A 14,814-nucleotide genomic window follows, 5' to 3' on the forward strand; every position below is an offset into this window, starting at 1 on the left:
TTCAACCAAATGTTGAGAGTGATCGTTACATTCATGATTATGTCAGTGACAATGTTAATGATAATATTTTTGTTACACCTCTTAAATTAAAATTAAGTCTACATTTCAATCACATCTTCATTGCTTCATTTCAGATCCATTGTGGTGTTGCACAGAGCCAAAATTATGAAAATTGTATCACTGTCCAAACACTTATGGACCTAACTGTATTTGCCCATGGTTGTTTTTCTGGCATAATGTCTCAATGCATCTCTCAATTAAAGGCTGCTGGAACTAAAAGTGAATCTGCCGTGAGAATCCACAAAGCAAAATACTCTGACAACGTTATGTGTATTATTGCTGAATCAGACTCTGACTTATCATGCATCGATTTTGATGCAAGCGATCTGGAGATCAAAAACGAAAGGAATGTACCAGCATCAGCTGATCAGTCACCAGCTGATCGTAGTGGTCATGAATGTATTCGTGTAGCAACCGTGTTCTGTTGATTTGTGCTGCCTTGTCAAAATAATCTACACATGTAAATATTTACACATTTAGAAGTGAAAACTTCAAAATGCACGTAATGTTTTTATGGTATTACTCACAATCACCAAAATTTTTTTTTCTAAGGTTGCACATACCAATCATATTCGGCTTACAATCACTGGACCAAAAAAAAAAAAAAACACACATTAAAATGGGAAAGGCACTGGATAAGTTTGCTCCCAATGTCTTAAACCACAAATAATAATTTTAGCAGGGTCTGTTTTAATTAATTTTATTTATTTATTTACGAAACATATTTAGTGACTGTTGTTTTAGAGTAAATGTACACTGCACATGTGCAGAAGTACATTTCAATAGGTTCAACATTACACCAGTAGCTGCGTGAGGATGTGCGCTACAGTTATCCAGGAGGAACAGAACTTTACTATCCCCTGACATTCCTTTCTTTCTTAAATTTTCTTTGACACTGGGTACAAACCAAGGGTGGAACCACTTCATAAAAATTTCAGCTCTCATCCAACTGTTGCTCTGTGGATGATAATCCACAGGGAGGTTAAATATGCCTTCAAAAAACCTTGGATTGGCAAATTTGTCGATCACTCGTAACTTTACTTTGAGTTCCTGATGCGTCTGCACATACAAGCAGATCTTTTCATTACCAAAGTGCAACTGGGCAAACAATTCCACATTAACCCAGTCTCACTTGCATTATAAATTTGCTTTGCAGTCAAGCCATTTTCTTCAGCCAATTCACTAAACATATTTCTGTTCACCTGAGAAGTCTAGCTTACAAATGCCACAGCAAATCTTGAATCGAGTAAGCCAGACACTTGAAAATGAACACTGACTCTCAAAATTTTAAACCAAAAAATTCCAACAGACTATATTATAGACAAAGAAAGGGTAGATAAGGTTAAATCGTATACATTTACACACCTCGGAGAGATTGACAAGCATGTGGTGCATGAGTATTGGTGCACAAGGCATGATGGCCTTACACATGGGGCACACATGCACAAAGTTTAAACTTTCAATATCGCAAAGTCTATATTATTTTAAGAATTACTTCTTAGATTTTTTGCTGGTTGCTTAAGAGTACCGGTTGCTTGAGTTCTGGTTAATGGAGAGTCAATTGTACAGATAAAATAATTTCTATTACACAAATTGCTCAAACATACATTAAACCTTGTATCCTGTCTGCATGTTTCTATATTTTGAATTGTGGCACATGACTGTTTTTTTGGAGAAGCAGGCTATCTGCAAGTGTACCTAATAAAACTACCATGAACTACATGAGTGAGTGAGTGTTTGTGTGTGTATACAGATGAACTGTCTACCATTATTTTAATAATATTTACCCTTCTTTCTGATTCGTTCACATCGGCCAACATATGTTACCAGACCAATGACATCAGCTGTGTAGTTTACAGGTAAAGAGTCCAACTCTTGCCTGGTCAGAGGAAAAAAATAAGATAACAAAAAAAATACATTTAGACACTGAATAGGATATGAAAATCATTGCCACTGCATAAAGAAGTGACATTAAGACTTAAAATCATCATCATATTTATTACTTTTGTAAATCCAATTAAGACTTTGTAGGATCCCACCTTTACTGACCATTTAGATTCATCCATCCATCCATTATCCAACCCGCTATATCCTAACACAGAGTCACGGGGGTCTGCTGGAGCCAATCCCAGCCAATACAGGGAGCAAGGCAGGATACAAACCACAGGCAGGGTGCCAGCCCACCACAGGGTGCACGCACGCACACACGCACACACACACACACACACCAAGCACACACTAGGGACAATTTAGGATCGCCAATGCACCTAACCTGCATGTCTTTAGACTGTGGAAGGAAACCCACGCAGAAACAGGGAGAACATGCAAACTCCACACAGGGAGGACCCGGGAAATGAACCCAGGTCTCCTTACTACGAGGCAGCACAGCTACAACTGTGTCACCGTGCCGCCCCCATTTATTCCATTTGGCAAAATATATCACCAAATGTAGAGGCTCATTTTGTGCATTGTTTTACTAAAGGAAAAAAAAAAAAAAACAGTGAAACGCAGGTAAAAGTGAAATTATTTGCTTTACTTATAAAATACAAGAGAAAAGCTCCTCACACTCTCTAAGCAATCCAATATCTGAGCTCTATGGGGTTATATCCCAATGGCATCAGTGATGGCTTGTGTGTAAATTAATGAACGTTTCAGGCTTTGCTTATTTTAGAAAAGGATACTGACTATTCGTTACTTGAATAAATCTACTTAGGTGGAATTGTTCGATTAAATAGACAGCTACCAATGTTTTGTTACATGTATATGAGATGTTGTCAGATAAAAATGTATTAAGAAATATCACCTGCTAATATCCCAAAGCATCACCCTTTACTTTTGGGCCTAGAAGGTACAGAAAAAGCACCTAGTACATTAAAACATTTTTGGGACTTTTTTTTGGTAAACAAACACAAGGCCTTGAAGGCCTGGTGCAGGCAGGTCAGAGTTAGCCATCCCATCGCATCCTGCTTGCAACTGCGAAGAGCTTTGCTTCTTCATTTTCCTCTCAAAATAATCAGTTCATAAAATGCCACATAAGCTGCAAAATAGCCATATTAAAACATCAGTTCCTCGTGCGTCAAGTTAATAAATAATTTTTCAGGTCACATTTATTTTTCTGCTGTCTTCTACTGAAATGCATGTATTCTATTAACTTCTAACTAATGTTACTTTATTTCACATAAGCAATGGTGCTTTAATGCAAAGTTTTCTATAGGAGAGGGTTTGGACTGTAATGCATTAACATCAAGATGCATTTCCACATTATTGTGTATTAATATTGTGGCTGTGGTTAAAAGGTTAAGAAACCATGTACTTTGTTGCATCTAACTCAAAGGCATTGGACTGATGGTGTTTATCCACACCCTCCTGTTCTCCATCCCCGCCCTATTTTGTTACCCACAGTGACATCTTTGTCACGTCAGATGTAAGCCATACTCACCCACACAAAGCACATTTAGAGTTGAAAATAAACGGGAAAACTAGCAAACTCCACAAAGATCGTGATGTGGTTAGCAATGGGAAATGACACTACAGTACAGTAACGAAGAACAACAAAGTTACAAAGACTAAAGCTGGACATGACTTGAGATACCATGTACTGTACATGAAACTTAAACTGCATCTTATTTTCTCACTTCAGTTACTCATTAAAAAAAAAAAAAAAAAAAAAAGTAGTATTCTTCTATGTACCACTATACATAAGAGGTTACGCTCTATAAAAGCATAACATTCTGTACTATACCTTGTAATAAACTGATATTTGACAGCTGGCAATCCCCATTCTGCTTTGACTCTGCTATGTGGAATCACCTGAATGTCTGCAGGTGGATCTCGGGCATTTAAAGAAATTTCTACAATTAAAACAATGCAATTAAAAAGAAATTAGGAGGTATACAAGAATATTGTAAAATTCAACAATTATAACTATACAGACACATTCATTAAGGGTATTTTAACCTGGTTTTGGTTTACTTTTTACCTTTTAATTATTCATCTTCATAAAATGTGTGTGCACGTAATTTTATATATATTTTACATAATATGCTGTAAACAAAGAATGCTTTCAGAAATATAAATAATGATTGTTTATTGTTATCAATTTACAAAATGCAAAGTGAGCGAACAAAAGAAAAATCTAAATCAAATCAATGTTTGGTGTTACTACCTTTTGCCTTCAAACCAGCATCAATTCTTATAGGTACACTTGCACAAAGTCAGGGATTTTGTAGGATTATAGTCAGGTGTATGATCAACCAATTATACCAAACAGGTGCTAATGATCATCAATGTCACACGTAGGTTGAAACACAGTCATTAACTGAAACAGAAACAGCTGTGTAGGAGGTTTAAAACTGGGTGAGGAACAGCCAAACTCTGCTACCAAGGTGAGGTTGTGGAAGACAGTTTCATGTCATAGCAAGATTGAGCACAGCAACAAGACACAAGGTAGTTATACTGCATCAGCAAGGTCTCTCCCAGACAAAGATTTCAAAGCAGACTGGGGTTTCAAGATGTGCTGTTCAAGCTCTTTTAAAGAAGCACAAAGAAATAGGCAACGTTGAGGATCGTAGACGCAGTGGTCGGCCAAGGAAACTTAGTGCAGCAGATGAAAGACGCATCAAGCTTATTACCCTTCGAAATCGGAAGATGTCCAGTAGTGCCATCAGCTCAGAACTGGCAGAAACCAGTGGGACCCAGGTACACCCATCTACTGTCCAGAGAAGTCTGGCCAGAAGTGGTCTTCATGGAAGGGTTGCAGCCAAAAAGCCATACCTCCGACATGGAAACAAGGCCAGGCGACTCAAATATGCACGAAAACATAGGAACTGGGGTGCAGAAAAATGGCAGCAGATGCTCTGGACTGATGAGTCAAAATTTGAAATATTTGGCTGTAGCAGAAGGCAGTTTGTTCGTCGAAGGGCTGGAGAGCGGTACAATAATGAGTGTCTGCAGGCAACAGTGAAGCATGGTGGAGGTTCCTTGAACGTTTGGGACTGCATTTCTGCAAATGGACTTGGAGATTTCGTCAGGATTAATGGTGTTCTCAATGCTGAGAGATACAGGCAGATACTTATCCATCATGCACTACCATCAGGGAGGCGTATGATTGGCCCCAAATTTATTCTGCAGCAGGACAACAACCCCAACCATACAGCCAAAGTCATTAAGAACTATCTTCAGCGTAAAGAAGAACAAGAAGGGATTACATGAAGAGACAGAAAATGTGTGGAAGCCTACATCCACAGAAGATCTGTGGTTAGTTCTCCAAGATGTTTGGAAAAACATACCAGCCGAGTTCCTTCAAAAACTGTGTGCAAGTGTACCTGGAAGAATTGATGCTGTTTTGAAGGCAAAGGGTGGTCACACCAAATATTGATTTGATTTAGATTTCTCTTTTGTTCATTCACTGCATTTTGTTGATTGATGAAAATAAATGATTAACACTTCCATTTTTAAAAGCATTTCTGTTTATAGCATTTTTTCACACCTTCATATGCATGATGTAATTAGTTTCTATAGTGGGAAAATTTGCTTTGTCAAATGTTTTGTGTTACATTTGATTTGTTTCTTTTAGTAATTATTTATAGTCAATCTACATTTTATGGAAATCTGCAATAGGACCAGATTTAAACTGAGATCCCAAACATGGTTGGCTTCTGACTTAAGTCTTGTCAAGATGGCTTTTGGCTCCTTTGTGATCATAAAATTGGATTAACTGAGATAAAAATTTAAAAAAAAGTGCAAGAAAAGATCAATGAATAGCCTTGTCAGTCCACAGAATGAAATGTATTGTTTAGAAAAAAAACTTCTGTGAAATCAAATTTACCAATATGTAACAAACATGAAGCAAAGCTGTAATAAATAATATTAAATTTACACTTCAAAAGGGGTCATGTTTGTAACTCTTTACCTAAGGAGTTAAACACCCGTATTTGTGTATCTCCAGCTTTAGGCCTTGTTCTTTGCCTGTAACTTTCCTTTACAGAGTAGCGTTGCACATAAATGACTGATCCTACATTTATTTTCTGGTACCAGTCCAAGCACATGGAATTCCACAGAACCATTGACATCATCCCAGATCGGTCTGCAACTTCAAAGTAAGCCTTTAAAATAAAAAAATTGGAAATATGTTAGAAAATGCTGTAGCTAATATATTTTGGATTTATTCTGCTACCACTTTAAAAAAAAAATGTAATATTTACGGTAAGATTCATTAGTGTGCAATGAAAGTTGGATTTGCCCAGTTAAATAATCAGGTCAGTCAGATCAGGTAAGATTGGGGAGCATACAGTGGCACAGTCCGTTGCCACACCCTCCACACGACAAAACCGCTTGGGATCCTGGTTGGCAACCCCCCAGAGCAAACACACGGTCCAGTCCCACCCTCGGGAAATGACCCTCTATTTTCCGCAGCCAGGTGTTACATGGGCATTCCCTTGGCCCAGTCCAGGCACTCAGGTCCTCAATGATGTGGATCCTACGAGCTGAATCACCATCGGGGAATCGCGCCACATGGCCATAGTGCCGTAACTGACACTCCCTCACAATGCAGATAATGTGCCTCATTCGGGACTCCATGAGCAACCACTCATTCGACACAAAGTCAAACCAACGGTACCTAAGGATTTTCCGGAGAGACACAGTACCAAAGGAGTCCCGTCTTTGTCTCAGGTCACTGGATAGCATTGATGTCTCACAACAATATAGCAAGACAGGAAGCACTAGGACTCTAAAGACTTGGATCCTGTGAGCCGGATCAGCCTCGGGGAATCGTGCCATATGACCAGTTAAATAATGTGCCTCAAATAATCAACTAAAACTTGCACACCTATTTTCAGCTGCCAAAAAATGAGGAGGCTTATAAGTAATCTTAGCAATTACAGGTTTGCAACAAAAGAAATTTAATTGTAGAAGTTAGACAAAAAAATTAAAATTAAAAAAAAAAAAACTATTAATTCATACAAATTGTTCTTGGTCTTCTGTATATAAACTAGTGTTAGGTGAGATTACAATTATTATTATTGATAATGTAACCTCCTTGCAATAATTACGTGGGCCACTTTTCTCATACAAGTCATCTTAGTTTAGAGGGCTGAAAAGGACTGATTATTTTTTTAAACCTCTTCGGATGGTGCTTTTGCAGCTGAAGCACCAAAATTCTAGAGTCATCCTGCAGACCTCCGCAGCTCTGCTCTTTTGACAAGCCAATCAAACTGCACACATCCAATAACTTTGCATTACATGTCAATCATGCTGTGCGACACACTGAGTCTTTTGAAAGCGTACCTCATGTGTTGTTTTAATAATACTGCCTTATTGTTAAGAATAAGACTGTGGGAGAGTGACTTTACTCAGAAGTAATGAGAACTATCCAGTAGGTATGCTTTGTAATAGGCGTGTCATATACTGCTGCAGGCCACTGCCAGACCCTTTATGTTTGCAATGCATAAATCATGTGGCATTAACATGCAGTTTGACTGGCTGTGGAGCAAAGCTCACAAATCATGGATCTCCAGAGGTCTTAACCAAGACCCTTCGTCCAATATTATGTCTTCCTCCGTTAACTACAGCATTAAGACGAGTTGAGCAAGACCAACATGATTTTAGCAAAGATAATCCATAAAGTTAAGTTTAAGTCACCTGACATTTTTGTGTTCATTACAAATGGCACCTTAGTTTGTTCTTTTACAGCAGTTCCCAAGTAAGTTTGCTTCCTTAAAATGCATGCTAAACATATAAAATAATTAAACGTAAGCTGGTTTCTACTCTTAAATTGATAGTTTTGAATTATTGTTGTATAACTGATCTTACTTTTTCATTTTGTTGAAATTCTAATAGTGTTTTTAAGAGGGTTTTTTTTTTTTTAATATAACTGCCTGTGGCAACATGCACTTCTCACTATTCCAAGTTCAGCTTCTATCATGTCCTGCTGTTTCCCATTCTTATTGACAAGTGTTGATAGAGACCACACAAATGCATTAAATGGAAAAAATGAAGACCATTTTAATTCTGCATCTTATAATTTAAGGGTTTACACCCTATGGTTTAGGAGAATCAAGTAAAGTTCTTTAAGAAGTCAGAGCCCAGTTTATCAAGTGTCTCAGAATTACACCTGAAAATTGCACTAAAAGTCTGAATAGCATAAGAATTTGTCCTACTTTAGTGTAAGATACCAGAAGAAGTTACACACTGTCCTAGCTCCTGTCCCAGCATGGAATAGGAGTTCATGTTTGAGAATGAATGGAATCAAAATTTTATGGCACCCCTTGCCTTAAAATTAACTCTAATGATGACATTCTGTACTTTCTGAAACTAACTCTGAGGCTTCAACACAAATATAATAATAATAAAACTCTATGTAGAAGAAGATTGAGGAAAAAATAATGAGGTAGGATATTGTGCCATTATAAATAATATTGCTACAAGCACCAAGATAGAAAGACAAGACCAAGACAAACACACCTAATTAGATAAAAGCCTGATAACAGGCAGAATTATATAACAATGAATGATACACACCCTAACTTACATACAGAAGGATAACCTTCCCACAGACCATGGGAAATGCCTCATAAAGTAAGTTACTGAAGCTAGTCATGGCTATGCCTGCACTGTTACTGAAGTTATGTTTACACTTGCACTGTTCCCGATCGTCTTCCAGAGTTGTGTGCCGTACTTCTCTCTGTGACCCTCCCTTATTTGCTGCAAGGCTCTATTTATCTAATGTCCCAGGAATCTCCGCCTACCTTCGTGAACGTTCTTGGCTTGTAAGGTATAAAGTGAATGTTCCAGAGATTCATAGAATGCAGAGCTCAGCATATCTGTGTGACATTTCGCTGTCAATCACCCATCCAGCCCCACTTACCTTTAGGGTACTATGTGTGTTGATATTGGGACTGCTTGTGCATGACTTGGGGTAATGATCTTCATGTATGTGCCAATTTGTTTTAATATTACCTCAAGTGGAGTGGTGAGGCAATGTATAAATCCGCACATTATAAGGGTGTTCAAGGTTTGGTGCAAAATTTTTGAAATGCTTGGTTGTGACATAACAAAATCATTGCTATTGTAAAGCTGCCTTTTCCCCCACGGCTTTTAACAAAAACTTGAAATTTAAAATAACCTTGTTTATTTTATGCGACCAACACACTGCAGCTCTTTCATTGTTTACACTCAGTTTGAAGTATACTATTTTATTCTTGTATTAGTTAACAGATTAAGACAGCATGTCTCATCTTTAAGTCTGTTAAATGCATTTACATGTTGGCATTCATATAACTTTTGGTTGTTATAACAATTGACTTCAAAACTAAATATTTATTTACTTATGTACTATATACTCACGAATATTCAAGTCTGATAATAATCTGGTACTGTATGTATATATTACATTATAATAATAAACCCTATGATTTCTTCTGGGTTCAAAATATTGTTTGAATTTAAAATTGAATATTAGAAAATCCACCTTAATGAAAGCATGTTTCTGTGTCTATATGTCCATTCAGTTGCTATGCCTCTGTCAAAATATGGTGCTTCACAAACTCTTTAGTAATACAAAGATAAAGTATCTGTGTGACTATCTGCGTTTCGTCTGGTTGCTATGTCTCGATCATTCCAAAAGAAGGCACATCACAGACATTTTTTGAAATAAAAAACATTGCATTTGTCACTCCAATAGAAGGTAAATCGCAAATATTAAACACTACTTTTACTAATACCACATCAAACTGCATATAACAGACATGCGCATTGCATGGTGCACCATAAACGTTCGCGCTGAAGTCTACGTTTATTACTTAAATGTTAACCAGTCTTAAATGGGTAGCAGAGATACAGTATTGTAGTTAATATAATTGCTGTTAATAATCAACATCAAATGATATGGAAAAACATATTGTGATACCATTTGTTGGCCTTATTGCCAATCCTTGAGCAATTAACTAATAAAGTAACTGCTTAAGTACAATGGATTAGCAGCTATTAAATAATGCAACCTTCCTAAATTAAAATGTGACAAACTCCAAACAACCTAATCCAATTCAGGTTTGTAATTCAGGTTTTTTTTTTTTTTTTTTTACTATTATAAATCAACTACTTATTAAAAATCACTAATGGGTATATTTACTGAATATACAATTTGCTTCTAAATTCATGAATTTAATAAATAAATGAAACTGCAATGTAAAAAAATATTTCAGTTATATAGGAAATTACTGGATGTGCAGGTAACTTTCAGTCTAACCTGAAAAGGGATAGCTTGCTTCTTCTCTGGTCTCCCATAATACCGCAGTCTGGATTTATACATGACTTTCACCAACAAGGGGGGAAAACGAACTGTACTTCTCCAAAAGTTTTCCAAGTCTTGTAAAACAATCATCTTTGGCACTACAGAAAAAAATGACAGCAAAATAAGTTAATAGAATATTAATATAGATGTAAACTAACTATAATATTAAATAAACATCACATATGCTATAATTTATTTATAAAAATCACATCTCATGTGCATAAAGCATTTTGAATGGTAGACCCTTCAGAGTGAAACAAAAATGGCTGTTTTTTGTTTCCACTATTGACTTTTCTAGTGATTTTCAGTCACAGCCTTCATAGACATAATCTTAATAGGTCAGGGGCAGTCTGTGTGACGCTCCCATGAAGCCAGATGCATAATGTGCCATGCCCAGTGATTCATGCTGACTATTCTATGACTTACTCAGGTAAAAATCAAACAGGTTTATTATTCTGTCTTTAGTTCATGGGGCAGGCTCTGTATGCATGAGAGCTGACAACCAATGAATGAATGCACATCCAGAAGTTCAACATATAGAATGCAGTGATAAGGAATAAGGAATGTGGGTGTTTTGGATATCACAAAAAGAAGTGAAGCGCGTCTGTGTGATGTTTTGTGTTTTACATAGAATAAAAAAAAGAAAAAGAAAGGAAAAAGAGCTCATACTGCATTTATACTCACCATATCTGTCAACACTTCGTATAACATGGGCTGCACATTATTGGCTACCACAAAAAAGTGTGATCACAACTGTGCTAGAAGTTGACATGGCTAGCAATTTTCAGTTGTGTATATTGACAGGCATCTGCGACAACATCAGCAACTGCAGTTAGCAAGCCTACCATGCCCAATGACTAGAAGCCACATAATGCAAAATCAAAGGTTTAACTGGATTTATTCAGGTTAGCCAGTTGCCCGCATACCTTATTCCTCCAAAAACTGTGGTCCTCAGTATGTTCTGGGGTGAGATTAATTTTTTCATGTTCTCAGACATCCCCTAAAACCTTATCTTTTTTGGCCTTTTACCTCTTGGTGCACCTCTTGAACAAATAACCTTGTGCATATCAATTCACATACCCTAAAAACCTTAGTCGATTGCCCCTAAGCACAACACCTATCTCCTCCGCAACAAGTATTTCTATTAAGTCAGCATTCATCTTCCTCTCACTCTGCAACTCTCATAAATCCACCTGATCATTTTCATCCCTGGTCATTGCAATTCTGCTTCAAGTTCTGATTTTACTTGACTCCCATACAGCATAATACTATACAACTTACATGTCAGAGAAATTCCTTGAGAAGTGGGAATGGGAACAGCTCTCATAATTTCTTCCATGCATCTCTTTCCCTTGCTCTCAACAAAACTTCCTACTTTCTCCAAAATAACTCCATTACAGATATGGAGTACAGTACAAAAATTTGTACTTACTACATCAACATTCTGCTCCCATCTTACCCTGAGACACCACCTGCCACCAAAGGCCACACTCGCTGTCTGCAACCTACCGTTTAAACCACTACATTTCCAAAGAAAATGATCATATTAAATTCACATTATTGATGGTAATGATAACACTTTTCAGTATTACCTAATTAGTCCATGGTAGATTTTTCTCTCCTGATGTGTGCAGTCAACATATTTGCCAACACAATATGAACTCTACTGTATATAAAAGACTTTAGCTTTAAGGCCAAGATGAAGAGTGCATCCTTATCAGTCGTGTGCAGAAATATGCCAAGGAATATAAAGATTCTATACAGTTTATACACTGGTTAATTTGACAGTAGTAGTCTTTCATAAACACAAAGTGTGTTTGATTACTTTCAGTTTTAATAATTAGCATATTAACAGTCACCTAATCATGCAGGTATCTGGAAACCATGCTGTAACTAAATACATTTATGCAGAAACACTACATACATGACATAACAAAGGAGGTTGTGCTTTTGAAAAGGTGAAAATAGCCCAGTATGCAAAATTCTTGCAAGTGCTGCAACCTAGTGAGAAAACTCATCAATGAAAAATGTCTGGAATGGACTGGGCATACTGTAATTACTGGACACAGGTACTATAATATTATTATTAATAATAATAATATTTATTTTATTTATTGGGGCACTTTACATTAGCAGGAAATCTCAAAGTGCAACTTAAAAAGTTTAAACAAAGGCAAAGCAAGATAAAAACAGAGAAAACAACAATAATTATAGCCTTCTTGTTAATAAGCTTTCCTAAATAGAAAAGTCTTTAGCTGTTTTTTTAAAAAAGCCAACAATCTGCTGTGTTCTTAGGCTCTCTGGTAGGGCATTCCAGAGCCGTGGAGCAGCAGCTGCAAAGGCTCAGTCTCCCATTGTATGAAGTTTGGTCACAGGGGGGCAAAGGCGGTAGGTATTTGTAAAACGGAGGTTTCTTGTAGTGGACTTGAGTATAAGGAGTTCTTTAAGATATTGTGGAGCATTTCCATGGATACACTGGTGAGTAAATAAATAGAGTTTGTATTCGATACGGAGATGGATAGGGAGCCAATGAAGTGATTGAAGGATTTGTGAAATGTGTTCATTATCGTGGTGAAGGGGTTTGCGTGTCCCAATAATCCTAGGAGCTCTGTTGTCTGGGGCTTTATGCCCCTGGTAGGGCCACCCAAGGCAAACTGGTCCTAGGTGAGAGACGAGACAAAGAGCGGTTGAACAAAACCTCCTATGAAGAAGAAAAAATTTGGATGGTGTTTTCCCTTGCCCAGACGTGGGTCACGGGACCCCCCTCTGGAGCCAGACCTGGAGGTGGGGCTCGATGGTGAGCGCTTGGTGGCCGGGGCACGCACCCATGGCCGGGCACAGCCCGAATAGGCAACGTGGGTCCCCCTTCCCATGGGCTCACCACCTAAGGGAGGGGCCAAGGAGGTTGGGTGCAGCGTGAGTTGGGTGGTGGCCGAAGGCGGGGACCTTGGCGGTCCAATCCTCAGCTACAGAAGCTGGCTCTTGGGACGTGGAATGTCACCTCTCTGAAGGGGAAGGAGCCTGAGCTAGTGCGCGAGGTCGAGAGGTTCCGGCTAGATATAGTCGGGCTCACCTCGACGCACAGCTTGGACTCTGGAACCAATCTCCTTGAGAGGGGCTGGACTCTCTACCACTCTGGAGTTGTCCCTGGTGAGAGGCGCCGAGCAGGTGTGGGCATACTTATTGCCCCCCGACTTGGAGCCTGTTCATTGGGGTTTACACCGGTGGACGAGAGGGTAGCCTCCCTCCGCCTTCAGGTGGGGGGACGGGTCCTAACTGCTGTTTGTGCGTATGCGCTGAACAGCAGTTTGGAGTACCCACCCTTTTTGGAGTCTCTGGAGGAGGTGCTAGAGGGCATACCTTCTGGGGAGTCCCTCGTTCTGCTGGGAGACTTCAATGCTCACGTGGGCAATGACAGTGAGACCTGGAAGGGCGTGATTGGGAGGAATGGCCTCCCTGGTCTGAACCTGAGCGGTGTTTTGTTATTGGACTTCTGTGCTCATCACGGATTGTCCATAACGAACACCATGTTCAAGCATAGGGGTGTTCATATGTGCACTTGGCACCAGGACACCCCAGGCTTCAGTTCGATGATTGACTTGGTGGTCGTGTCGTTGGACTTGCGGCCACATGTCTTGGACACTCGGGTGAAGAGAGGGGCGGAGCTGTCAACTGATCACCACCTGGTGGTGAGTTGGCTTCGATGGTGGGGGAGGATGCCGGTCAGGCCTGGTAGGCCCAAACGTGTTGTGAGGGTCTGCTGGGAACGTCTGGCAGAGTCTCCTGTCAGAAGTAGCTTCAACTCCCACCTCCGGCAGAACTTCAACCACGTCCTGAGGGAGGTGGGGGACATTGAGTCCGAATGGGCCATGTTCCATACCTCTATTGTTGAGGAGGCTGACCGGAGCTGTGGCCGTAAGGTGGTCGGTGCCTGTCATGGCGGCAATCCCCGAACCTGTTGGTGGACACCGGCAGTGAGGGATGCCGTCAAGCTGAAGGAGGAGGAGTCCTACAGGACCCTTTTGTCCTGTAGGACTCTGGAGGCAGCTAATAGGTACCGGCAGGTCAAGAGGAATGCGGCTTCGGTGGTTGCTGAGGCAAAAACTCGGGCGTGGGAGGAGTTTGGGGAGGCCATGGAGAATGACTTTCGGACGGCTTCGAGGAGATTCTGGTCCACCATCCGGGATCTCAGGAGGGGGAAGCAGTGCAGTGTTAACACTGTATATGGTGGGGATGGTGCGCTGCTGACCTCAACTCGGGATGTTGTGGGTCAGTGGGGGGAGTACTTCGAAGACCTCCTCAATCCCACTAACATGCCTTCCAATGAGAAAGCAGAGCCTGGGAACTTGGAGGTGGGTTCCCCCATTTCTGGGACTGAGGTCATCGAGGTGGTCAAAAAACTCCTTGGTGGCAGGGCCCTGGGGGTGGATGAGATACGCCGGAGTTCCTCAAGGTTCTGGATG

The 14,814-nt window shown here is 39.6% G+C and overlaps 1 protein-coding gene across 2 annotated transcripts in view; it reads right to left on the reverse strand.

Moving 5' to 3' along the window:
• radx (RPA1 related single stranded DNA binding protein) overlaps window positions 1-14,814 on the reverse strand; it is a 65,258-nt gene that overhangs the window by 38,265 nt on the left and 12,179 nt on the right. For both annotated transcript variants that reach the window (XM_028815685.2, XM_028815687.2), the window contains exons 2-5: window positions 10,307-10,449; window positions 5,972-6,164; window positions 3,803-3,911; window positions 1,848-1,939 (exon numbers count right to left, since the gene is read on the reverse strand). In XM_028815685.2, the coding sequence (XP_028671518.1) occupies window positions 1,848-1,939; window positions 3,803-3,911; window positions 5,972-6,164; window positions 10,307-10,449 (537 nt within the window). The remainder of the gene's footprint in view (window positions 1-1,847; window positions 1,940-3,802; window positions 3,912-5,971; window positions 6,165-10,306; window positions 10,450-14,814) is intronic.

Source organism: Erpetoichthys calabaricus, chromosome 12, assembly GCF_900747795.2.
Source record: "Erpetoichthys calabaricus chromosome 12, fErpCal1.3, whole genome shotgun sequence".
NCBI lineage: Eukaryota > Metazoa > Chordata > Cladistia > Polypteriformes > Polypteridae > Erpetoichthys > Erpetoichthys calabaricus.